The following is a 27,548-nucleotide window of genomic DNA, read 5'->3' as shown; positions in this document are numbered from 1 at the left end:
GCATTTTTATGACAATGCCAGCTGTTTTCTTTTCCTTTGATGCTACATGTTCTCCTTTCAGTGCATCTTTTGATGGTGTAGCAGCACTCTACATAATTTGGCTGGACTCACTCTATACTCATGGTTGAAATAGAATCCAGCGTGGTGTATCCTGCTGCCAGGAAGTTGCTCTTATACTGGCTCATTTTGATGGAGTCAAGCCAGTCACCAATAGAGATGAACAGAGGATAGTCCGGCATGTCCTCTGGAGAGTCGGGGAAGCTGAGATGACAAGCAGAATAAGACTGTTTATTTCATGCTTAGGCCATGTCACACACACTGAAAACAACACACTTATTACCTAATGGCATCGTTGACCAGAGCCAGCATGCTGCTGGGGTTAATTATGAGTTTGTCGAGGAAAGAGAGCACGTCATTAAAGTGTGGGCGTTGACTGTACTCCTTTTGCCAGCAGTGCAGCATCAGCTGGTGCAGAATCACCGGGCAGCCAATTGGCGCTGGCAGACGGTAGCCTTCTTCAATAGATAAAATAACCTGAGACCAATAAAAAGTAAGGATTAAAATCACAAAACATTTCAGTGATTTAGAGTTTTAATGGGACTTAACGTCATTAAAATCGTACATCTTGATTGGACATTTCCCAGTAGGGCCTTTCACCATATGACATCACCTCCCACATGACAATGCCGTAGCTCCAGGCGTCACTGGCCGAGGAAAACTTTCCATAGGCAATAGCTTCTGGTGCTGTCCAGCGTATTGGTATCTTTCCTCCCTGATACAAAGGAATAACAAACAATAAAGGGTTGTAATTCTTACTTGTTTGATTCCATATTTTTGATCCTGCTACCATTTGCACACTCACCGTAGCTGTGTACGCTGCTTCAGAATCGTCCTCAAGGACTCGGGACATGCCAAAATCTGACACCTTACACACCAAGTTCTCATCCACTAAAATGTTGCGAGCAGCCAGGTCTCTGTGAACGTAACCCATGTCTGAAAGGTACGTCATCCCCACTGCGATGCCATGCAGCATCCCGACCAGCTGCAGCACCGTGAACTGGCCATCACGGGTCTAGGTTACGAGAGAGAGAGAGAGAGAGAGAGAGAGAGAGAGAGAGAGAGAGAGAGAGAGAGAGAGAGAGAGAGAGAGAGAGAGAGAGAGAGAGAGAGAGAGAGAGAGAGAGAGAGAGAGAGAGAGAGAGAGAGAGAGAGAGAGAGAGAGAGAGAGAGAGAGAGAGAGAGAGAGAGAGAGAGAGAGAGAGAGAGAGAGAGAGAGAGAGAGAGAGAGAGAGAGAGAGAGAGAGAGAGGACAGCGTGAAGAAGGTAGAGAGCTTTCCGGAAAAATATACGTTTGTAAACTTGCACTCTTACCCGGAGGAATGTGTCAAGGCCTCCATTTTCCATGTACTCCACTACTATCATTACGGGTCTGCCTGGCGTGAAATACAAAAGTAAACCACATTCTAATTTAAATGATTTGACATGATGGCTATAGAGTGTAAAACACAACCACAATGAGCAAAAATCTATAATAAAAACACTAACAACTATAAAAATGATAAAAATTACAAACTATGAAAAAATGATAAACAAATGAAAAACTATGATGCTAAAATCTTTTAATTCCCAGAACATTTCACAGAGAAGACAAAAACACTACTTAAAAAATAGATAAAAATAAACCCTAAAAGTGTCACCATTTGGAAAAGACAATAATTTTATTTTGATATTTTAGCACTGTTGTGTTTTATCCCTTAGAGGCATCATTATAAATGGATAAAACTGACATAAGTGGTTGAACATCTGTTGATAAAGGAGGAGCTTACTCCTGGTGACAACTCCTTCCAGCCTGATGATGTTGGAGTTGCTGAACTGTCCGATGATCGAGGCCTCACGCAAAAACGTGCGTCTCTGCTGATCCATGTAGCCACCTTTCAGAGTTTTTATCGCTACTGCAATGTCCTTCCTTCCAGGTATACGCAAGCGGCCGCTGCAGACCTCCCCAAACTCACCTGAAACATAAAGAAAGAATAAAATGTCTTCATAAGCACCATGTGAATGTAACTCTGTAATGTATGCTGGTGTTAAAATATTCATACAGATTTTCTTGCTTTTGATGAAGTGAAAATGAAAATTTTACTTTTTTAAATAATCTAAATAGCTAAACTGAAAACAGGTAATGACACACTGGCTCCACTAGAGGGCAGCCCTGGAACCGGAAACAACAAGCAGTTCTTAATAGAAAAAAATTCTGTTCTCTTCATGAATCAGGAAACATTGTTAGTCAGCAGTCCTGGGTTTGTTTCTCTAAGCTATAAAACTTTATTTTGAAATCAGCTGCTAATGGAGGCAATAAAAATCTAAAATGAAACCTTCAATGGTCTCGGCATCTCATTATTTTCATAAAATGGTACGTAAAATGAGGTCATGTCTCTATCACAGATGCCAAACCATAATCACCAGGGCAGTTTGACTCGGGTAACATCAGTATAGCAGATAGACCAAGACTGAATAACCACTAAATAAAACACATTTATTATACGGATGGTCTTACCGGCCCCGATCACCCTGTCGATGCAGATGCATGAGGGGTCTATCTCTTTGGCAAACTCTTCCACGGCTTGAGTGGGATCTTCATACGTATCAGGATCCACATAGGTCTTAATCCCAGAGAATGGGACTGAAAGACAAGAGATGTGCAGCATTTCATCAACATACTGGTTTGATTTGATTTAAATCATAAAGTCTTAAAAATCAGTACATAACTTTATAGAAACAACTGTGGTTTTCCCTATTATGCCATGGCTCCATTATGTTTGTTATTGGTAGATTATCCTTGGAACCCATGGACATATAACCCATGAGATTTTCTACTGCATGTCATGTTGACTTCAGACATTTGGTGCCATCTATTAAATGGGACTTGATTTTATTTTATTACAAATACTAAATAGATATAACTGTGTCAGTCATATATACACCTTTCTATACAGATTCTATTTGCAAATAAGGACACATTTGTTCCACAACACATACAGTATGTACGTGTGGGCAACTGGACTTCGTTGGTTTCTTGAAGGTGTTTCGCTTCTCATCCCAGGAGCTTTGTCATTTCTGACTGGAATTGGAGAGGGTCGAGCTCATAAACTGTAGCTGTCTGTTGTCAAACAGGAAAAAACTACTACATTAAAGCCATACTAGGGAAATTTTTTCATACTTTTAAATCATTTTCTTGAGTCAATACATGCTAAAATGACCCTTTATGAGGCTGATGAACCTCACCACCCCCTGTGGCCAGAATAACGGATGTCCAACTCCAGATTGGCGGTCGCTCTGTTGGGACTTAGCTGACATACCTGGCACTGCAGTCTGCTTCCGGCACGTTTCCTGCATGTTTTAGATCATGAACACAGCTGATTTGTTTCATTTAGTGATGGACTGCTCCTGCAGACAAGAAAAGGCTGGGAGACCTTTCAGCTGTTTGATTAAGGTTTGGTTTCGGTTTGACCTCAGAGAATTAATAACAGACACTAGGGGGTGCTAAAAGCAAGCAAAACTGCCAAGTGAGCCTTTGAATTGAGGAGAAGGCCTCAGGTTTCACCTTTCCAGCACCAACAGTGCAGCTTTGAACCTAATTCCATCCCAATTTCAGTCTAGACCAAAGCCTCCCACATCAAATCAAAACAACCATACTAACACAATAGCACCTAATGACATTAGCAACTCCTCATGGGGTAGGGAGGAGGGGTATTCAAAGGTAGTTTCTGCTCAAAAAGCAACAATAGACAGCTACATTTTGACCCTCCTATATTCCAAACAGAAATTACAAACCTCCTCGGACGAGAAGCGAAATGTTGTCAAGAAACCAAGACAGGTGCCTTCATTTGAAACCTTTGGATTAAAGTTCTACAGCTTATTATCTTTAATATGTTGGGACCATGTCAAAGAAGAACATTACTCATAATTGGTTTAACTTTGTAAGTTCAAACTTATAATATTTTTTTAGGTTTTCACTGTTTGTCAAGAGAAGAAAGAAGGAAAAAGGAGAAAGCCCAAAGCAGAATAAAAATATTGCGGGCTGTCGGAGGATTTCAGCAGCCTCCTGTTTGTGGAAGGCTGGGGATGCTGTTACAGTGAGTACTGGCACAAATAATAACTAGAAGCAGCTCCAGCAGATGAGCCAGGGACTAAGTGTACTTTATAGCTGTGTCAGCTCTCATTGTAGAAGGTTTAAAACTTTGTTTGAGAAAGGTTTGAGTTTGGAGACTACATTCCACCTCGGTCTCCAGGGTGTCTGAGCTCAGGTTTACAGAAGGAGAAGAAGAAACCTTTTCTACCAGTTAGTTGAGCCTGTAGGTATTGTCTGCCTGCCTGTTCCAAGCTTTATAAACGTTCAGTGGTAAAGAATAAATAAGAAAGATCCAGCAAAGGCCGTTGTTAAGATAAAGGTCCTTAAAACACGTAAAAAGCCTGTGGGTTTCTGTTGCAATGTCGAGTTGTGTTGTATAAAAACAAAATGTTTTTTTACGTTAGTTCGAAATAAAGTACAAGTCAAGTCATGTCCACAATTCATTGGCTTTAACAAAGAAGAAAGGAAATTAAATCAACCAAAAAACATACTTTTCTCTTGTAAAATAATTTTTGAACTTAGTATTTAAATTTGACTTCATTTAATATGCACTGAACTTTAAACTGTGTAACTTAAACAGTACTACAAATATATGTTTACTTTATAATGGAATGGGAGAAAACATAATAGAAATATTTTTGTAACCCTATTCCGTTTATAAATTTGAAATCTACGAGAGAATAATTAAAACAAAACAAAAGAGTTTAAAAACCTACTGATTGCATTTCACTGGTATAGAAATCTAGACAGCAGGAGCCAAAGCTAAATGAGTTTGCTCTGCAGGTCAGGCTAGCCATGTTCCATTGGAGCCTCAGCAGGTCTACCATTGGCCAGAGCACTTTTGTGTCTAACCAGTCACAGCGCTCTATTGGTTTGGTGGGTGGCATGTAGCTGCGATGGAGCGGGAACACAAAAATGTCTGGAATTTTTAGACTCTGGCTTTTCTTGGAGTCAAGAGCAGATAGAGGCACTAAAGTCCTTTATTCGGAAAAAGGATGTATTTATGTTTTCTTCAACAGTGTATGGGGGGACTGCCCCGCTGACTGACCTCCGTAGCAGTGACTGCATCACGTTGTTCGTTGTCCTATAAGAGGATCTTTTGTGACGTTAATGTTTATTTTTCTCACATTGCATCACAGGAGTGTTTGGCAAGAAACAACATGCTTTACCTATAATTTGGTTGTTTTGCACGTTTGGAGGAGGATTTAGCGAAGCACTCTTGCTGTGTGGTTGGTTGTTCGGCCCGTGGGAGGCTTGATCAAAAGTGTTATTGGAATTTCCTTCATAAATGACTGCGAAATACGAAAAAGATGATAGCGACGATACTAACTGAAGAACGCCTGGACTACTGCAGCAATGGACAGCTTATGAGGCTCATTTAAATCACGGTGAGTCCTTGTGACCAAGTATTTGTCAATTAGAGAAGATGTTTGTAAAAACATTCCTCTTTGTGTAGTTTTAAATCCAGGGAGTCATGTTGTTCTGATCAGCACGAGCACCGCTTTTTGTTTTCAGAAGAGATCGGCTCAATTTTCCTTAAAACAAAATAATCGTAGGCCTCCAGACGTTTGAAAGTCTTTATTTGTTATGAGTCAAGAGCATGAGGCTTTCTGTTGAATAGGAATAAATGTCTCCCCAGCAGATTTGTAGGGAAAATATAACGTTTTCTGTCATTTCAGAGCTCAAACATTAATAACTTTAATTTTGTCTTCAATACAGATTTTAAGCTTCTCTCTAAACCTCCTGTTGTCTTTAGAGGGTAAAATGTTTATATATCGGGGATTTCGCCAACAGACTCTCTTAAAAGTTTACGTCATGATTGATAGCAGCCTCTTTTGCCACCCAGCCACTCGCGCATGCACACAAAGATGAAAAAAGATGCTAACAAAGATCCTCCTATAGCTTGCTGAGACCAGAGATCTGTCTATGGGTCGTGGACAGACTATACACTCACATATAGGATGGCTTGCCATGGCTAGATTTTCACATCTTGGTCTAATTTAAACAACTTCAAACTTTTTGTCATGTGCTTCATATTGTAACTATTTCAGTCTGTGGGAAAAAGGCACACAAACAAAGGTGATGAAACTGTTCTCTCTAACAACAGCCCAGCAGAGCTGTGTTGATGTCTTTTAATCTTTTTCTGAACAGCTTTTCTTGTTTTTCTTGAATCAATCACAAATTGTCAAATCAGGCTTCAGCACGGTGGAACAGCTCTCTCAGGAGCCCCACTTGGGCCCCTACAGGTCTCAGATTGGAGATCCACGACACAAACGGTCGTGCTGAAACACAGAGCACCACTTTGTTCCCTAAGAAAGACACACCTGCCATATGGGAGAATCAATAACTCCGCTTTCTGTAATTGTAGCCCCATGATTTGTTGAGCACTGTAATTCTGGACTGGAAGAGCTTGTTTTGTCAAAATCCAATGAACAGTTAGCTGCGTGTTTTTGAAAGGCTGAAAGATTTTTTTGACAGAAATACAATAAAGCTGACGTGTGTCACAAGAGTCCAAACATATACAACAGCTGCTTTTTAAAACCTTAAATAGAATCAACAGGGAACAAAAACCAGATGATTTAACTAATAACAAAAGAAAAATGTGGCATTAATGAGTCTGTTGAAACAATTAGGTTCATCTTAATTTAGCCAGCATAAGAGTTACTTTTATCAGTCTGGACAAGATTACTCAAATAATTTAGATTTTTATGAATACTTTTAAAAATGTTGAATGGTCGTGTTTAGAACATTTAAAGGGTTCCAGGACTCTGGAAAGCGCTATATCAAATACAGGCCATTTTTTACCATTTACTTTTTCTATTTATTTCCTTCTCCTCCTCTTTATCCTCACTGATATTAAAATTCCTACAAGGACAAAAACAAAAATTTAGATATTTCATTTTCTGCTTTTTTGAGATAAGGAGGCTAAATTGTTCTCTACTTAATGGTTTATCAGAACCAGAGTGGTGTTCTATTTCATCTAGTCTTAGCCCTTAAGCTAGCTGCTATTGGAAGGATGATCTCAGCATCAGCCAATCATGAAGAGCTTAAATGTACGCCCACCAATGGTGGGCACCCTTGTGGGTATATAAGTGGAGCGGCTCCACTGTTCGCCTCCGTTATCTCTTCAAGCCAATCCTAAGAGCTTTCTTTGAAGAGCAAATTATCTAAAAACAACATTCAACTCACCAGCCATGTCCAGCGATGCCAGGACCTGCCCGGCCTGCCAGACGGGCTTCATCTCCAGCGACGACCTGCACGCCAAGTGTGAGGTCTGCCTCGGGACTCATCACGCTGGCCTGGCCTTGACCCCCCAGGCCTCGTGCCCGTTTTGTGCCGCTCTGCCCGTGGCTGAAAAGATCCGCCGGGTCGAGTACTTCACCCCCGCCGCCGACGAGGAATTTCCGGTGGCTAACATGTACTCGCTGGACAAGGCCTTACAGTTCTTCAACGTCGGCCAGGAGCCGGCTGGCTCCTACCGACTGGACCATGTCATTGACAGTGAGGAGTACGACGAGGCTGGCTGCCATAGCCCTTCTTCCCTCCTGGACAACACGGAGGTCGACGAGCCTCCCTCAGCGGGCTCCTCTGCTCCAGTGCCTTCTCGCTCCTCCTTGCCAGCAGTTAGAGCACTGCTCCAGGAGCTACCTGCCATCATTTCCGTGGCTGCGGTCCGCAAGGGGCTAGCTGTGACAGAACCGGCTCCGCCTGAAGCAGATGATTTGGCGGGAATTTTCGGGGCAACACAAACGCGCTGTGCAGACCCCATCTGGCCGCGCTTCCCCGCTGCCATAAGCTGCTGGTCCGCCGCCTTTTCCGAACCTGCTAAGCTCATGGTGCCAATTTCCACGTATGTGCCCATTACCAAGGTTGAGTGCTTCTCCGACCAGGGCTGGCCATCCGTTCCTCCACTGGAGCCGGACTAGGCCTCACTGTTTGGCACCAAGAACCACCTCACTGGCCTGCGAGCAGTTCCCGCTCCTAAGCATGACCAGCTGCTGACGCGGCTCACCGATCGCGCACACCAGTGTGCCTTCCAGACCGGCGCTGCAGGAAATAACATCGCCCTTCTTGCCTTTGGCTTTTCCAAAATGGTGGAAGAGCTTGACGTTCCTGACGAGTCAAAAACCATCATCACTAAAACTGCTGATGCCATTCTCAATCTGTGCGCTGCTGTACTCACCGGTTCTGCTCGCATTGCTGCCTGGCAGACCCTTATCCAGCGGGCCTTGTGGCTCAAGGCCCTGCCCTCCATTCCTGAAAACCTGCACAGAGAGATGCTGGAAGGCCCCATCACCTCTGGCATTCTGTTTAGTCCCCATCTTAGGAGTGTCATCGAGAGGGCTCAGAAGGCAGCTGAACTGTCAGCCACGGTGCAAGACCTGGTCCACCCTCGGTCCGCCTCTCACTCCGGCCGTTCCTCCAGAGGATGGGACGAACAGCGCAGAAACTTCAGACACCCAGCTGCTCCGCCCGCCCCATGGAGCCGGCCTCCCGCTTCGGCTCCACCTCAGCAGGACCAGAGAGTTGGCGGCCAACGGTTTCGAAAGAGCCAGCAGACACCGTCCTGGCCGTCACAGTCACAAGAACCTCGCCGGAAGCAACCACAAAAATGACTCGTTGGGGGGAATGTGTGTGCTTCTGACTGTAATGTTAACTCTGTGAATGATTTTGGTTTTGAAATAAAACCCAAAAAACGTCACATTGAGAGCAAAATCCTACAGTCCTCTGCAGAATCCTCTGCCGAATCCTCACACATGTTCCTCACACCAAGCACTGCGACACACCTGCATGTTCACGCAGTCAGTCATATTACACGGCCAGCTGTACGGGTGTGCTCCATTTGCGCACCGGCCCTAGCTTACAGCCAGGCCCAACACATCCCGCTCCCCCCACAACGTAGGGTGGGACAGGATGTCATGGCGCTATCGCGACCACACGCGGAGACACAGTGCGCGGCTCCATCTGCTGGCACTTTGTCGTCCCTGTGCACGGGTCCGGCTTCCACTCGTCCTTTATCTTCGGACTCCACGCTCCGCGGTGCGGATCAGCCTCTTCCAACTGTTTCACACTCGCCTTTTCGAGCACAGCTCTCCATGGGTCGCTCCCAGTTCTCTGGTGCGAGCGACGGCGGTAAGGGCGCAAACCCAGTCCTTAGACGTCATTCATGTGACCTTGAACACGCGTCCGCTGTCGGAACGCGCACAAGAATGGCACCACCATTGTCTCAAGAGCAAATGGACATCGGACACCATTCATTGCGGTCACACACTCCATTTTCAGTCCGCTCCTCCTCCCTTCAACGGGATCGTGGAGGCGACGTTCACGTCACAGGAACAGTCTCAGGCCCTGGAGCTGGAGCTACGGGAACTTCTGTCCGAGGACGCCATTTCCCAAGTCCCTCGCGGACAAGAGCTCTCAGGCTTCTACTCCCGCTACTTCGTAGTAACGAAGAAGTCAGGAGGAATGAGACCAATTCTCGACCTTTCCCTGTTCAACTGTTCCATAGCAGTGATGCATTTCCACATGTTAACAATGAGGCAAGTTCTAGAATGCGTGCGCTCCGGGGAATGGTTCACGTCAATAGACCTGAAAGACGCATACTTCCACGTCCCGAAAGATGCATACTTCCACGTTCCAGTAATTCCCAAACACCGGAAGTTCCTGCGCTTTTCATTCAAGGGAGTTCAATACCAGTTCAATGGTCTCCCTTTCGGCTACTCGCTAGCCCCGCGCACCTTCTCCAAATGTTTGGAGACCGCTCTGCAGCCATTGCGCACGGCGGGAATGAGGGTTTTATTTTACCTGGACGATCTGCTCCTATGCGCCTGGTCCAAGGACGAGGCGTCAGAGCAAACCAGGAAGTTAATAGAGCATCTGTCAACCCTGGGGTTTTCCATAATCTGGGAAAAGAGCTCCGTCCTTCCATCCCAGTCGATTGTGTTTCTTGGGGTGGAGCTGAACGCCTCCCTAATGAGAGCACGTTTGTCTCCGGTGAGAGCAGCAGATCTCACCACGGTGATCTCCCGCGTGCAACCCCGCAAGAATGTGAGAGCCCTGTTAGTCATGAAACTTCTGGGCATGATGGCTGCAGCCCACGCTGTGGTGCTGTTAGGTTTACTGCACACGAGATGCCTACATCGTTGGTTCATCTGCCTCCGGGTACACCCGATACGTCAGAAGAGACATTTGTTGAGGGTTCCCCCTTCAGTGGGCGGGGACCTCGCTAACTGGGGGAATCCCTGCATCCTCTCACACGGGGTCCCCATCGGACGTCCTATGTCACACATATCTGTTTTTACGGATGCGTCACTGATACGATGGGGGGGGGGGGGCACGTGCTTGTCCCATACGGTGGCAGATCGCTGGCCCTCCCACACGCACAAGCACATAAATGTGTTGGAGCTTATGACAGTGACAAATGTGATCAGGCACTTCGCTGCCCTTCTCGAGGGCCATCATGTCGAAGTTTACACAGACAACCAGGTGGCAGCAGCCTACATAAATCGCCAAGGGGGAGTTTGATCCCTCCCACTATTGCGCGTAGCCACAGATCTACTGTGTTGGGCACATGTCCACCTGCTGTCCATCAAAGCCACCTACATTCCGGGGGTCCTGAATGTGGTAGCAGACATCCTGTCGAGAGGGGGACCCCGCGACTCCGACTGGTGTCTGCATCCCGCACTGATGTCACAGATCTGGATCAAGTTCGGGGAACCCTCTGTGGATCTGTTCGCGGCTCGCGAAAACGCTCAGTGTCGCCTGTGGGTTTCCCTGAGTCCCCGGGACCACTCCCCGCTCGGAGCAGACGCCTTCTCACGCCAGCCCTGGCCTCAGACGCTCCTGTATGTGTTTCCACCGGTCCCACTGATTCCCCGTCCCCTGGACCGAGTTCGGTCGGAACAGCTCTCGGTAATTCTGGTAGCTCCCAGACGCTTGTCCGCGTCATGGTTTCTGGACCTGTAAGTGCTAGTGTCCGGCTCCCCGTGGAGGGCGGACGCCCTTCTCCAGGCGGATGGGATAATCAAACATCCTCCAGAAATAGGCCAATGGCTGTGGGTCTGGCCGCTGAGCGGTCACGCTTAGAGGCTTCTGGGCTGCCGCATGATGTGGTCGCCACAATTCAGAGTGCTCGGGCGCCTTCTACCGCCGCATCTTATGCTGCTAAATGGGCAGCTTTCCAAAAATGGTGCACAGAGCGGAATGTTCAAGCGCTCTCCTGCCAACTGGCGGATGTCCTATCATTTCTGCAGATACTGATGGACAGGGGCCTCGCATTCAGCACTATTAAAACATATGCTGCAGCTATCTCATCCTGTCACCAGGGTTTTGGTGATAGATCTGTTTTTAATCATCCCCTCACAAAACGTGTTCTAAAGGTGTCAGAAGGAACAGACCTGTGTCCCGCCCGCTATTTCCTCAGTGGGACCTAACGGTGGTTCTGCGCAGCTTATCTGAATCCCCATTTGAACCCTTGGACCAGGTCTCACTCAAGTTCCTGTCACTCAAAACTGCCCCTTGCTGCTGGCGCTGGCATCAGTCAAGAGGGTGAGCAACCTAACCGCCCTCTCAGTGGCTCCCGCATGCTTCAGGATCCGGGAAGATGGCGGGTCTGCTGTTTTATGCCCCAACCCAGCCTTTGTGCCCCAAAACATTAATACTTCCTTCAAATCCAGGTCAATTTCATTGGCTGGACTTTTTCCTCCTCCCCATAATTCTGATGAGGAGGCGGCTTCCCACCTTCTCTGCCCGGTGCGCGCGCTCGCACGATATGTGTCACGTACTTCAGGGATTCGCCGCTGACAAAGCCTGTTTGTGCACTACGGAGACTCTTCCCTTGGGCAAGCGCTGTCGACCCAGCGTCTTTCACACTGGCTATGTGACGCCATTTCACTCGCATACACATCTTCAGGGCGAGATCCTCCTGAGACACTCAGGGCACACTCAGCCGGAGGGATTTCCTCTTGTATGGCGCTCCACAGTGGTGTATCGATGGAAGACGTTTGTCAGGCTGCTTCATGGGCTTCCCCATGTTCCTTTACTCGTTATTATTTACGAGATGTGTCTTCAGGTTTCATCACTCGTTCAGTGCTTGGACCTCAGCAGGCTGAGTGAAAGCATTGTGGCACCACATCAGCCCTACTTGAATGAATTTCATCCTTTTGTGGATGATATTTTCGTGGGAACCCCACTCTTCTCTCTGGCTGCCTCAGCCTTTTAAGCCCTGGGCTGAGGCTGAGCGACCCTCACTAAAAGGAGACATGTTGGGTGTGTCCATTGGTTGAGCTAAACAGTGTGGCGTAAACCCATCCAGCTGCGCAATAGTCCAATAGCAGCTAGCTTAAGGGCTAAGACTAGACGAAAAAGAACGTTGGCTACATACTGTAACCCCAGGTTCTATGAGTCTAGTCGCAGCCCTTAAGCCAATGGCCCCACTGGTTCTGTTAGGACCAAGAGCATTCGGAGGCGAATAGTTGAGTCGCTCCACTTATATACCCACAAGGGTGTCCACCGTTGGTGGGCATACATTTAAGCTCTTCATGATTGGCTGATGCTGAGATCATCCTTCCAATAGCAGCTAGCTTAAGGGCTGCGACTAGACTCATAGAATCTGGGGTTACAGTACGTAACCAACGTTCCAGGACATCACCACCAGAGGGCGAACATTCCCCTCCTTGTTTATATAACGCAATAAAAACCCTCCTTGTTTATATGAGGCAATAAAAACTGTTTGTAGTGCTGTAGCTAGCTGCATTTAGCACTAACAATTTACATGAATACAATTTTAATTGTGTTTTTAGCTAAATATTGAGGGAGGAAAGGTTTTTAAATTGAGATAAATATTTCTTTTTTCAGCGTGAGAAATTGGAGATAAGTTGTGATAGCATGTGATGACAGTCAAATGTGCTTGTCTCACAATCATTAAGTGAGAGAGTTGGCAGCCTGTCTAACAGACAGGGCACTTTTGTTTCTGGTGATTTCTGAAGCTAACATTTAGGAGCAGCTCTACACACTCTAAAGCCTTTATTTGTGTATCAATGCAAACTCAAATGAGAAAAACACTTTATTAGTCTCAGAGGGAAGTTAGCTGCCACTCGTTATTATTCAGGTGTCTTCAAAGAGTTATTACAGAATTCAATGTGGGCAGAAATAATATTTTCTGCTTGTAGATCTGTTTGTGCTGCAGTGGATCTGAAGAAGCCTCTCGCTAAAGACACTCAAAATAAAACCACTTGTAGCATAACAGATTCGGCAACAAGCTGCCTCCTTGTGTGGCTCACAAAGCCACTGAATAACTGAATAAACGGGTCTGAAATATTCTAAATATTCTCAAGTTTCATCTAAACTTTCATCCTTGGTCTTTCCCTGGAGCCTTGTTGCTTTTACCGCATCTAAAACAGCACTCAGAGTGTAATCACTCCACAAATTTACATGCTAGCTGAACTACAAGGAAGTAAATGTTGCCAGTAGTAGATGGAAAAATAATTAATAAACTCCTTACATAAAACTGAGACCCACGGGAGCAATACATGTTTGAGTGTTCCTCCTACTGTGGCTGTGTGACGTATTTAGCAAAAATATGAAGCAGCACATACCGTGGCCGCTGTGGAAGCGAGTCCTCTTCTCCTCCGACTTCATTCTGGCTTTGATGTAACCCTGACATCTGCAAAATAACATACAGACTGAAAATTATAAAATGTAAAAAAGAAAGAAAAAAACATGAAACTGCTCATCATGTCCCTACTTGTCTCTCTGGCAACAACCCTGCAGTTGACTGAAATACAGTTAATTTCAATCTAATAGAGTGATTTTTTATTATTAAAAATATAAAAAATTTTCTGTTTTACATTTTTGCTACATATAAAAACGTATCTCCTGCTTGTAATTTCACATGATTGATCATTTTTAAAGTCACTTTTCCTCAGAATAAAGTATTTTCTTTCACACTAAAGTAATTGTTATGCTGTTCCTCTCTTTTGCTATTTGTCCAGTATTCATGCTGATGTGTGTGAGGCTTTGAAAAGGCCATTTCCAAGGGAGAGTTGGGACTAAAGGAACAATTATGTATGTTCAGTAAAACTGTGCAATTTGCATCTTCTATTGAAAATGCAACAAAAGGAATCAAACTCTACATAAAAAAACACCATTTTCTACTATTCTAGCTTTTAATTCACTTGTATCATTCAGCATCACTGTTTCATGTGCAGCCATACACTAAAGGGATACTAGGCAGCTTTGCTTGCTTTTAACACCTCTTTTTACTGTGGTTATGTCATGTTTGGCGCCCCCCTCGTGTGTCTTTGTGTTCTCCAACCCTCTCCAGGTTCTCTCCAGGTTCCCCTCATGTGTCCCCTTGTGTTCTCCAACCCTCTCCAGGTTCTCTCCAGGTTCCCCTCATGTGTCTCCTTGTGTTCCCCAGCCCCCTCCAGGTTCTCTCCAGGTTTCCCTCATGTTTCCCTTAGTCACTCCACTTATCATTAGTTTTCTGTTATTGTAGATTGTCTAGTTCATTTCTCCCTTTAGGTACCATCCTCCCCTGTCTTCCAGTGTTTTTGGTTCTATTACTCCTAGGTCATTAGTTTATTTATCTTTAGTTCTTCAGTGTCTTAATTCTAAAGTGTTTTAAGTTATTTAGTTCAGTAGCTTTGTTTAACAGGTTTTAGTTTGTGCCTTCCTCACCTGCCCTGTTCTGCTCCTCCTCTTGGTAATTTGTATCACCTGTGGCCAATTCCCTTAATCACCCAGCCCCCGTGTATAAAACCCTGTCTTGTCTCTCAGTGTGTGTCGGTCCATTGTCGTTGTGTCAGCGTTGTTCTCGTTCCCCCCTCTTGGTCGCTAGGTTTTTGCTGCTAGGTCTCTAGGTTTTTGTGTTTTGGATATTTTTGGACTTTTTGGTTTCGTGGACATTTATTCCTTAAATAAAGGATTTAACGTTTTTTCTACCTGCCTTGTGTCGTTCTGGGTTTTCTGCATCTTGGGTCCTAACCTCCTCCTGGCTCACAACGTGAGAGGTTAAACTGAAAATGAAGCTTAAAGGGGAACTAGGTAGTTTTCACATGCTTTTAGCACCCCCTAGTGTCCGTTTGTAGAACTAAAAGCAAAGCATATCTCCTCCCTGTGCGTTTGTATTCTTAACACCGTAATCACCGTAATCTAACAGCTGAAACATCTCCCAGCCTTCCTAAGTGTCTACAGGAGTGATTCATCACTAAATTAAACAAATCAGCTGTGTTCATGATCAATAACTTACACAAAACGTGCTGGCACCCGACTGAAGTCAGGTATGTCAGCGCTTTTTTTTTCTAAGTCCCAACAGAGCAGCCTACCAGTCTGAAATTGCAAGTGGAATATTCTAGCCACAGGCGGCGATATGGGCTGGTAGGCCTTTTATTAAACCGGTTAAGGGTAATTTTAGCACATACTGGCTGAAGAAAATGATTTAAAATGTGAACATTTTGCTGAGTATCCTTTTAACTCATCACTGTGTGTTTGTCTTTTTAATACCATAATTTAACAGCTGAAATGTCTCCTCAGCTTTCATTAGTTGCTAGAGGAGCTATAATAAAAAACAAACAAATCACAAAAACATGCAGGAAACATGCTAGAAGTAGACTCCAGCTCCACCATGTCAGCTCCACTCCAGAGCTCCCCCCAACAGCAAGTAGCAGCCCAACAACTCTGAGGTTATTAAGCACGGTATTCTGGCCTCAGGTGTCTCATCTGTCTGATGGTTTAAACACTGGAATTCTGTCCGTAAGAAAAAGAAAAATGTGTGTGTGCCTAAATGGTGAAACCCTGTTAACTGAGGGCGGAGTGGCGACAACAGACCAGGCAAACTTTTGGAGGTTAATGGACCAGAGCTAACCGCTGCTACATGCATTACATGCTGAGTAATTAGGCAGAAAATTGGTTCAGCCATTTGGAAAATAAGAATGTCTGCTTGGTGGCAAAAAAAAAAGGTCCATTAACAGATTTCAGTTTGTAGCATTACTCTGTAGATTATGAGACCGAGACAGGTGTGTGTGTGTGTGTGTGTGTGTGTGTGTGTGTGTGTGTGTGTGTGTGTGTGTGTGTGTGTGTGTGTGTGTGTGTCTCACCGCCCAGTGATGAGGAGGAAGAGGGTAAGGATGACCAAAAGAGAGAATCCACCCACAGATGCAGTCACAACAACCAGAACTTGTCCCTGATCTGCAACATCAGGATCTGGGAGAAGAAAAGTTTAAGTAGACAAAATATTTAATAAATTATCAACTATTTATTTAGATTACCATCTTAAAGGTGTGGAACACTCGTTTAATATATATTTGCAGTGGTCTCTGGTAAGAATGGAGGTCTTACAGGATGTACTCTGGGCAAAAAAGCCCAGAAACACCTGTATCAGCACGGGCAAGTCAGCTACATCATAGGAGAGATTAACACGGCGGGATTTTGAGTCTTATTTCCTGATATTTTGACATCCCGCCTCTGATTGGATAACAGCAACAACTATTCCACTGACTCTGTTTGCTCTACATGGACGTTTTAACTCCACAAATAACACAAGCCTGAAGGAGCTTCTGCCATGCTGTGGAGTTGGTAATGCTAATGGTTAAATTCTGCTAGCCGAGACGTTATCTGCTGTTTCTGGACGCTAACAGCAGCCTTCCTCGTCACGAGCCAGTATGAGTGAGTCCAAGCGACCACTTTGTGTAGATCTGTCAGGTTTTTCACCATCTATTTTCTTTCAGACGTTAATGCAGGAGATTGGTGTAGGAGACTATTTTGGAATGTATATGAAAAACTCAAGAGTGACCAATTATAATCAGAGATGATCATTAAAAATGGATTTTCAGTAAACCACACCTTTAAAGTATGAACTTCACTTTTATTAAAGAGCAAGTCACCCCCTACCAGAGTCTTACGCCACTCCCACTTCAGCTTTGAAACATGCAACAAATGCTGTGGCCTGGGAGAATGAGGGCGGAGCTGCTAACACACACACACACACACACACACACACACACACACACACACACACACACACAGACTCACAACAACATTGTGACATCATAATGTAACAGCTAATGTCATAGTGTATTTCTTAGCCAATAGGAATGGCAGATTGAAATTCTAATGCAGTGCAGAGGTTTTACCTGAAGACGGCACAGCACTGACAGTTTCAGGCAGAACATTTACATTTTAGCTAAGATGCACTAAAGTGCCAAATCATTGACTACAGTGTTTATCAGCAAAAACATACGATGAGGGGGTGACTTGCTATTTAAATAACATCCTCAACAAGAACATTTATAAAAATCTCATTTGTTCCACTGCCTCCTTAAACACACAACCAACAAGATGAGTCTTACCCTCGGCTGCAGTTGTAAACTCAAAGTTTGGGCTGTAAGCCGTGTACCCGGCTGGAGTGCGACCTCGCACGTGGAAGACATAAACAGTTGAAGGTCTGAGTCCCGTTACGACCACGCTGGGGAACTTGGTGCGGGTTGATGAGTAGCTCAGCTGCTCTTGCTCCTTCATAAACACATAGACGAAGATGAGAAACCAGATTTTAGCACAAAAGATGAACGTGTTTCAGCACAAATCAGTCTTGTTTGAACCAAGCAGTGCATGATCTTTATCTTACTGTGCATCAGAGCAGATGCTGGCCAAAACAAAACAAAAGTTGATCACGTGAAAATATATTTGTATTTATTTTCCTGAATGATTTACCTTCTCATAGTATTTGACTTCATAGTCCACTATGTCTGAATGTGGCTGTTGCACTTCTGACCAGGAGAGGGCGATGCTGTTGTAGGTGGCCCAGTCTTTCTTCACTATACCCAAAAAGGCTGGACCTAAAACGCCTCCAGTGGTAAAGGAGGCACATGGGAAAATGGGAAAATGTTAGAAATTGTTTAATGGGCATTTCTTGAAAACGTGCTACAAGTTGTATAAATTTGCATTGTGGGATCTTCAACAAACATCACAAGAAAGAGTCCAACAATAACAAATAAAAACTCAAATCTATGCAAAGTATTCTTGTAAAATTGAGAATCCCATGAATGATATGGGACTCAGTGGCCCCTGGTCATTAGAAGGCAGGTGCAGCTATCGATTCAGACATTTCAGATGTCAGAATGCCCAACGAGCGTCTGATGGCTTCTGAAAAGTACCAGCTGTATTAAATTTTTTATCTTCTCCTTTCAAAGTTTCAATCGACAATCTCAGGTTTGACACCTATGAGTAATGATGGCAGTTTGAGAGATACTTCATTTAGATGATACAGCATCACATGTTGCACCTGTCATACAGCAGCTTTAGCATGTTGGACATTTGCTCTGAAGGTGGCGAAAGTTTATAAAAGTCAGACACCAACATCACAAAATTACCTTCCAGAGATTCTAATAACGGCGCTTCAACGGAGTACGAGTCGGCAAACAGAGAGATCCGAGTCCTCTGCTGCTGAGCTTAGCGTTGGGGAGTGCGTCGTTGGAATACAAATTCACAAAGATACTTGTGTAGGTAAACGTCCTCCTCATGCTCAGAGAGGCAGATAACCTGCTTCATACAGAAGGCCACAGAGCGGTCCAGGCTCCAAACAAAGGCGATGAGTGCAGATCCAGCTCCACATTTAGTCACAAACCCCAGATAGAACACTTCCAGTTCAGCAGATCCAACACTTGTGTTAAAAAAAGAAAAGACAACTGAAGCATGCAGAAAGAGAGAACTCGAGGCTGGGTCTTGAAACGACGACACACCAAGTCTTAAAAATTCCCACTTAAACCTCAGTGAGTGGAAACATACCTGTGCTGCAGCGTTGACAGACGTCTGGTGATTCTGACCAACAATAACAAATACTTCTGTTGCCAAATGCAAAAGCACTGAAAGGTCAAAGGCTCTGATTTTTTAACAAATAAATAGGACCAGGATATTCTAAAGAATCATGCTGCTTGTTTTCAAGAACATATAAAGATCTTTGTCCAACTTGTGTTGGAGAAATCTGAGACTGGAAATAAACAACTTAGAGAGCTCTACGTTTTTATTTATTCTCAACTGATTTATTGCACATTTAGGAAATATTTCAATTCATGATTTACAAATTCTACATCAAATAGAACTTTTCTTTTCCTTGTTTTATTCTAGCTCGCCTCTTGTTCATATTGTTTCTGGCTTCATTATTCATGCTCAGCCAGCAAGTTTTTTGTTTGTTGTGGTTTGACATTGGTTAGAAGTCCTGCGGAGGAAGTAACGGTTGCAACAATTAACATGTAACACTGTTTTATTGTCTGTCTCTAAAACCTAAACTGATCAGAACCACAACACCACTCCGTCCGTCCATTTTCCTCCTCTTATCTGAGGTCGGGTCGTCGGGGCTGCAGCCTGAGGAGAGAGGCCCAGACTTCCCTCTCCCCAGCCACTTGGGCCAGCTCCTCTGGGGGATACCCAAGGTGCTCCCTGGCCAGCTGAAAAACATGGTTCCTCCAGCGTGTCCTGGGTTTTCCTTTAGGTCTCCTCCTGGTTGGACGTGCCCAAAAAACCTCACCAAGGAGGCATCCTAACCAGATGTCTGAGTCACCTCAATGGCTCCTCTTGATGTGGAAGAGCATAAACATATAAGAGAAAAAAAATTAGGGGGCTTGCGTTGAAGGTCCTTTAATCAGATAAACAGGGTGGGATTTTTAAATTCTTGCAGGTGTCAAACTGCAACATCTAGTTCCTGGTTGAGGCAATCTAAACAAAGCTTAGAAAGGAACACAAAGGGTTAACTTTAACCCACAGAGGCAGAACATGCGGATAGAAGGATTTTCTTTACGTGCTGACAGTTTGTCAGTGTTAGTGTCAGGGATGTGCATCAGGATGGAGCTCCGTAGGAAATAAGACGTCTCCCTTAAAATATGCGACATCATTAAAACCTCCAAATCCCAAGTGATTACATGGCTGAAGGAGCTTTCGGTTGGAGGGAATTTGTTAAAAACCACCCAAACAAAAACGGTGCACACATAAACCATCTTCAGAAATAGATTAGTTGATGCGAGCTCGTTGTCACCGTGCAGATCTGCATGCGTAGCCTACTTAGGAGGCAGGGGTGTTCCTGAGAGTCATATTACTAGAGAAAAATCCTGTCTGCAGAACACTTATTGCACGGTATAATTTTATCCATGGGAGAGAAACAAATAATTCTCTGAGCATCAACATTTTTTTTACCATCCACTCCTGTGCAAAAAGCTATTTTTGGCACAAATCAGTCAACTCTCTAAACACCTCTTGGTATGGATGAGCAACCTAAAGAGAACAATTATCACAGCTTGATCACCGTTCCTGCATCTTCTTTCAATAATGTGTTGCAACTGATTCCAACACATAAAAATGGGTTAACCCTCAGCCATGGACGCTCAAAGAGACGGAAAAAAGGCAAGAAGAGAGCGAGCGAATGGCTGAATAGGGAAAGCTGTAACGAAATCCCACGAGGTTGCATCTCCCCAGCATCTGAGCATAAAAATAGAAGGCAGCGTTATTCCCAGAGCAGTGGGAATGCAAACAGAGGAGAAATAACTGAAGGGAAGAAAAAAGGAGCAAAGTGGGAGCAGGGTTCCTCTTCTGAACCAGGACACCAGAAACCAGCAGAAAACAGTCACTCTTTACTGGATGAGACCAAAAGGACAAAAGGCTTTGACCAAGTAACAGAAAAAAATTATCCAGACTGGTCAAAATCTTTTTCAACAGCATAATTTAATGACTGAGAACTCTACAGACTCTGGTGGCAACAGTGAGCGTTTAGTGAGTTCTAACATTAAAATACACTCTTAATTAATGCTTACTGATTTGTGATGCATCAGAAGATTAAAATGCAGTGCATGCAACAATCTCATGATGCAAGTTTGACTTTTAACAAACTATTTTGTTAACAAGCTTCTGGCAGAATTCAGGCAGAATATTCAATCACTCTCCCAGGCACAAAAAGAGTTCAATTACTCTGCTGGGCTGAGACGCCTTAAACCTTTAAGAAATACACTTCTTTCATGTATTTCTACATCTCATAGTGTTTGTCTGGATTATTGTTCTGAATCTGTAGTCATGTGGTTAGGGGCTCTTTCACCAACGTTATTTATGACGTTACTGACGGAAAATAATCCCACGATACTTTGCCAACCATGCTCACTTAAGTACCCTCAAGGAATAAATAAATAAATAAACATTATGGATCTTTTTGCACCAGTAAACAAAAGTTACAATGGCTGTTTATGAAGGGAAAAGGAGCTAATTTACCCTGCAGGATATAAGAAATTTAGCCTTTAATAATGTGATTTGGTGTACAGGACCCTGAAGACAAATCACCAACAGCTTGGCTGTGATGTTCGTCTCCATCATTTGTGTTTGTTTACCAGTTGGCTCCAGAAATGTATACTACAGGTTTGCTGCTGAAGGTTCTGAATCATCCAGGTCATCATAATCCAAAGGGTTCAAATGTAGGCAAATTAACTTTTTTAGTTCTTGAAGACATTCCACTTCTCATTCTAGATGCTTTGTCAATGCTGACTGGAGGGAGGGTCAAGCTTATACATGGAGATGAAAAAATTTACTTTTTCCAAAGTCCATTTTTGTCCCCTGCACTTATTACCATCCAAACACAAAATTACGCTATGGATACAGGTTCCTTTATCCATAGTGTATCTGTATCCATAACTGTATCCTGGTTCACTAGGACCAAGCAGAAAACCACCGCTTGTGTTGAAGCCCGTTTCCCATTAGAACCGTCCATAAATTCATGTATTGGCTCTGCTGATACTTGCTAACGTCTGATTGGCCATGCCTGCCCCATGCGTACTTGACAGTTCTGCAATCCTGACATTGCATAAAAGAGCCTCTAGGCTGTAGTCTTATACATATTTTTTGTAAACTTAATGTAAAGATCCCTCCTAAACCATAAAGCATTAAGTCATACTCTGTCATCTTTCTTTCCACCTTGGTTGTTCAATTTTAAATCCGTGGATTAGTGTAGTTTTTATTTTTATGACCCATGTGAGTATTTCTGCCTGTGTTGTTTTATGTGCAGCACTTTGGTCAGTTTTAATGCCGTGTTCAAATCGCTATATAAATAAAGTGGTATGGTAATATCTAGTATGGAAAACAATTCCACAACAAAATGTGACCAGGGAATCAGCAGTGTTTTTGTTGTCCTGTTCTGAATCAGTCACGTGGTACGGACCGTCAACGAGGCGTCAAACGTCACTACATGTGTAATCAAAACAAGTCTTGATACTTGCTCCACAAAAAAATCCCTAGATTACACAACAGACACTTTAAAGTGTCAAATGAAAGGACACGTCGTTGGTGTCGTTCGGCTCTATTGTGTGTTGTCTATTCTGCTCATTAAGCAACAGCAGACTAGCCTGGCAAGCCAGACTAAATAAATGTATTATTTAGTCTGGCCACGCTCCATTGACGGCTCTCGGTTGTGGGGCGGGTTCTACCGTTGTCTTTCAAATGATCTCCGCATTCCACTGGACAATGAATGTGACATTCTCTTGTTTCACTCTGTTGCATCATCCCACCCACCAGGCATATAGAGTGCCCTGATTGGCCCACAAAGCGGATAAAGCTCTGTGATTTGTTCACTAAGCAGATAGAGCACTATGATTGGCCCACCATTATGGACCAATCACAGCTCTTTATGTGTTTGAAACCCCTCTAGAGCGCTGTGATTGGCTAGCCAGAGTCCTGGTAGGAGCTGCGGATGTTCCAATGGAGCATGCCTAGACCAAACTTTGCAAAGCAAGAATTTGGTCTAGTTCACTAGGCTAACAGCAGACAGCTGCAGTTTATAAGCTTGACCCTCCCATATTCCAGTCAGAATTTAAAACATCTTCAAGAAACCAAAGAAGTCGCCTTCATTTGAACCTTTTTGGATTACACTACAAGTTAAAGTCATGCTTGAAATTATGTTATCTACAGTAAGTCAACGGTTTTAGTTCTCCACATGCTAGAAAAACAAAAACGATAAAAAATGGATCCAATAATGTGCTGAAATTACAAATTAACAGAGGTGTGACCAAATCACTGCTTTGCAAGTCACAAGAAAGTCACAAGTCTTTCCAGTCATGTCTCGAGTCAAGTCCAAGTCAAAGACAGCCAAGTCCAAGTCAAGTCCAAAGTCAATGATGTGGAAGTCCAAGTCCTTAACTTTGAATTTTCAAGCCATAATCAAGTCATCTGTCCAACTTCAATTTTATAACAATGATAATAAATAAATTTCTGAATTAAAGCTTCTTAAATCTTAATTTATTTGCTCAAACAAGCAGGAAGTGTAACTGAACTTGTTTATAAACAAAGTGCTGCTTCATTTAGCAGATCAAGATCAAACCCAGAACGAAGACTGGTTTATGATTTTTGCTCATGTCGTGCCACTTTTCTGCTAAAGTATCAAAAATTGGACTTCTGTGCCAGTCATGGATTGTCCATAATGAACACCATGTTCAGACATAAAGGTGTCCATATGTGCTCTTGGCACCAGGATACCTTAGGCCGCAGCTCGATGATCGACTTTGTTGTTGTTTCATCTGACCTGCGGCCGCATGTTTTAGACACTCGGGTGAAGAGAGGGGCGGAGCTGTCAACTGACCACTACCTGGTGGTGAGTTGGCTCAGATGGTGGAGGAGGATGCCGGTCAGACCAGGCAGGCCCAAATGTATCGCGAGGGTCTGCTGGGAACGTTTGGCAGAGTCTCCTGTCAGAAGGAGCTTCAATTCTCACCTCCGACAGAAATCAAAAATGTTCTGGGGGAGGCGGGGGACATTAAGTTTGAATGGACCCTGTTCCGTGCCTCCATTGTTGAGGAGGCCGATCGGAGTTGTGGTCGCAGGATCGTCGGTGCCTGTCGTGGTGGAAACCCCCGAAGCCGCTGGCGGACACCATTGGTTAGGGATGCTGTCAAGCTGAAGAAAGAGTCCTATCAGGTCGTTTTGTCCTGTGGGACTCCATAGGCTGCTGATTGGTACCGGCAGTCCAAGCAGAACACGGCTCGGGTGGTCACCAAGGTAAGAACCTGGGCATGGGAGGAGTTCGGTGAGACCATGGGGCAAGATTTCCATACGGCTTCGAGGAGATTCTGGTCCACCATCCGGCGCCTCAGGGGGGAAAGCAGTGCGCTACCAACACCATCGATAGTGGGGACGGTGTGCTGCTGACCTCTACTCAGGACGTTGTGGATCGGTGGGCAGAATACTTCGAAGACCTCCTCAATCCCACCGACACGTCTTCCAGTGAGGAAGCAGAGTCTGGGGACTTTGGGTTGGCGTCTCAAATCTCTGGTGCTGAGGTCACTGAGGTGGTTGAAAAGCTCCTCTGTGGCAAGGCTCCAGGGGTGGATGAGATCTGCCCGGAGTTCCTTAAGGCTCTGGATGTTGTGGGGCTGTGTTGGCTGACGCGGCTCTGCAATATCGTGTGGACATCAGGGGCAGTCCCACTGGACTGGCAGACCGGGGTGGTGGTCCCCTTATTTAAAAAGGGGGACCGCAGGGTGTGTTCCAACTACCGGGGGATCACACTCCTGAGCCTTCCTGGTAAGGTCTATTCAGGGGTTCTGGAGAGGAGAGTCCATTGGATTGTTGAACCTCAGATTCAGGAGGAGCAATGTGGTTTTCATCCTGGCCGTCGAACACTGGACCAGCCCTATACCCTTAGGGGGATCCTGGAGGGTGCGTGGGAATTTGCCCAACCAGTCTACATGTGTTTTGTGGATTTGGAGAAGGCGTTTGACCGTGTCCCTTGGGGGGCCCTGTGGGGGGTACTCCGGGAGTATGGGGTACCAGGCCCTCTGATACGGGCTGTTAGGTCCCTGTATGACCGGTGTCAGAGCTTTATCCGCATTGCCGGCAGTAAGTCAGGCTCATTCCCAGTGAGAGTTGGACTCTGCCAAGGCTGCCCTTTGTCACCGATTCTGTTCATAACCTTTATGGACAGGATTTCGAGGCGCAGCCAAGGTGTGGAGGGCATCCGTTTTGGTGGCCTGAGGATCAGGTCTCTGCATTTTGCAGATGATGTGGTCCTGTTGGCTTCATCAGAATGTGATCTTCAGCTTTCGCAGGAGCGGTTCGCAGCCGAGTGTGAAGCAGCTGGGATGAGAATCAGCTCCTCTAAATCTGAGACCATGGTCTTGATTCAGAAAGGGGTAGAATGCCTTCTCCGGGCCAGGGATGAGGTCCTGCCCCAAGTGGAGGAGTTTAAGTATGTCGGGGTCTTGTTCACGAGTGAGGGAAAACTGGAGCGTGAGATCGATAGGCCGATTGGTGCTGCATCTGCAGTGATGCGAGCGGTGTACCGGTCTGTCGTGGTGAAGAGAGCTGAGTCAGAAGGCGAAGCTCTCGATTTACCGGTCGATCTACGTTCCTACCCTCACCTTTGGTCATGAGCTTTGGGTAGTGACCGAAAGAACGAGATCACGGACACAAGTGGCCGAAATGAGTTTTCTCCGAAGAGTGGCTGGGCTCTCCCTTAGAGATAGGATGAGAAGCTCTGTCATCCGGGAGGGGCTCTGAGTAGACCCGCTGCTTCTCCACATTGAGAGGAGCCAGTTGAGGTGGCTCGGGCATCTGGTCAGGATGCCTCCATGGTGAGGTTTTCTGGGCACGTCCAACCGGGAGGAGACCTAAACGTAGATCCAAGACACAGTGGAGGGACTATGTCTCACCTGGCCAGGGAACGCCTTGGGATTTCTCCGGAGGAGCTGGCCCAAGTGACTGGGGAGAGGGATGTCTGGGCCTCTCGCCTTAGACTACTGCCCCCGCGGCCAGACTCCAGATAAGCGGATGAAAATTGATGGATGGATGGATGGACGGATGGATGGACGGATGGATGGATGGATGGACGATCAAGTCATCATCAAGTCAACAGATGCAAGTAGACTCAAGTCGCAAGTCATAGGCGTTCAAGTCCGAGTCAAGTCGTAAGTCTTTATAGATTTTATCAAGTCTAGTCAGAAGTCATTAAAATAATGACTCGAGTCTGACTTGAGTCCAAGTCATGTGAATCGAGTCCCGACTTCTGCAAATTAAGGTAACATTTATCTCACTAAGCACGGTTAACAAAACACTTTTTTCCCGTTCCCGTTCCACTTTTCATTTTTCTCTTCTACTACCCTTTTTTAAAATATTTTCTCTTAAAGCTTACCTCCAACACAAAGATAGTCTATATTTATGGTTCCCCTTTGCTCCTATTGTAGGAGCACATTTCTGATCTGTGCAGCAAACTCCTTACACAAATTTGTGCTGACTTCTCTGAGCTTCTTCAAAGAGTGCTGCAGTGAACATAGTGGGAGGAATCTTCTGTGACAAATGCTTTGCAGAGCAACAACTAGCCCACAGCGTGTTCTGGGCAGAGTGCAGTTCACTCCTCATAAATATAGACATCATTCTGCTCTGCTCTGCATTGCCGCTTTGAGAGAGATGTCAGGACGACAGCTGACCACCGACGAGCAGCGAGCATCACGGTGGAGAGTAAAACCAGTTCTGCAGATAACTGTTAAAGGTGCACATCTGCGATTTCTGACAAATACCTGAACTAATATTGAATAAATGCAACAAATTGCATTGTAGACTAGGAGGGCTTCATTCTGTTTGAAGAAACTGTGAGTGTGCATCTTACCTGAACATTAAAACATATGAGGTTTGTGTTTCTGATTTAAAGAAGACTCCAAAAAAACCTGTTTGTTCATGGATGAGAAATTTATGCGAGAAAGCCATGAGGGGGAAAGACTAGCTAACAAAATGCATGTCTGTGGGTGGTGCATGTGTGCAAATGTCTTGTTTGTATGAATTTGTTTGGCTGCTTATTTGCACAGCAGCCTCTTTATGTTCACGCTTACACTAAGTCTGCTGTGGAAAAAGCTGTTTGACAATTTAATCCCGTCTGAACAGCCTAATCGGAGAAATTCCCACTGGCTGCCTCCCCTCCTCTGCTGAGAATACTTTGCATTGTGACATCCTCCCATCAGTCTGGCTGCCTTTGCTGGAAATGCAGCCATATGCAGGGACACATATAGATACCTGACATCTTGCTTTCATGGTGGATGACAGCTCATCGCTGCACGATATCCTTCCAAAAATAACACCTCTAGAGGAAAATTAGCCATGAGGAATGACCAACTAAATGGCAGCCGGATAAACACAACATAACTGGTGCATCTTTTATCGATGAGCCAGCTGCACTCTATACTGCTGGGGAAATAAATAAACAAACAAAGCAATTAAATTAAATCACTGCAGATGAATGCAGAAAATCTGAGAGAAAACTTCAATAAATTATTATAAATAACAGTTATGAGATCAGTCTCTTCCATTTATAAACTATGGGATTGATGAGAAGAAATATGAAATAGCGGCTTCATTTTCTAAGTGACTACTACATCAGTCTCAGAGTAACTCTGTGGTTTGGACACAAGAA

General features: G+C 44.8%; 1 protein-coding gene across 8 annotated transcripts in view; it reads right to left on the bottom strand.

The window, feature by feature from the left end:
* Nucleotides 1-27,548, bottom strand: part of epha6 (eph receptor A6) — an 85,316-nt gene that overhangs the window by 1,839 nt on the left and 55,929 nt on the right. For 5 of the 8 annotated variants that reach the window (XM_054731837.2, XM_054731841.2, XM_070554818.1 and 2 more), the window contains 10 exons: nucleotides 17,840-17,973; nucleotides 17,479-17,641; nucleotides 16,228-16,333; nucleotides 13,726-13,793; nucleotides 2,555-2,680; nucleotides 1,827-2,012; nucleotides 1,372-1,433; nucleotides 623-1,072; nucleotides 341-534; nucleotides 112-261 (listed from right to left, as the gene is read on the bottom strand). In XM_054731837.2, coding sequence (XP_054587812.2) covers nucleotides 112-261; nucleotides 341-534; nucleotides 623-1,072; nucleotides 1,372-1,433; nucleotides 1,827-2,012; nucleotides 2,555-2,680; nucleotides 13,726-13,793; nucleotides 16,228-16,333; nucleotides 17,479-17,641; nucleotides 17,840-17,973 — 1,639 coding nt within the window. Of the gene's footprint in view, nucleotides 1-111; nucleotides 262-340; nucleotides 535-622; nucleotides 1,073-1,371; nucleotides 1,434-1,826; nucleotides 2,013-2,554; nucleotides 2,681-13,725; nucleotides 13,794-16,227; nucleotides 16,334-17,478; nucleotides 17,642-17,839; nucleotides 17,974-19,544; nucleotides 19,699-27,548 lie in introns of those variants that run through there. The other 3 variants (XM_054731840.2, XM_054731843.2, XM_054731842.2) reach the window with 2 other exon arrangements.

This window comes from Nothobranchius furzeri, chromosome 9 (assembly GCF_043380555.1).
Source record: "Nothobranchius furzeri strain GRZ-AD chromosome 9, NfurGRZ-RIMD1, whole genome shotgun sequence".
Taxonomy (NCBI): domain Eukaryota; kingdom Metazoa; phylum Chordata; class Actinopteri; order Cyprinodontiformes; family Nothobranchiidae; genus Nothobranchius; species Nothobranchius furzeri.
The sequence above is the reverse complement of the archived record's forward strand: the minus strand, read 5'-3'. Positions and strand labels throughout refer to the sequence as shown.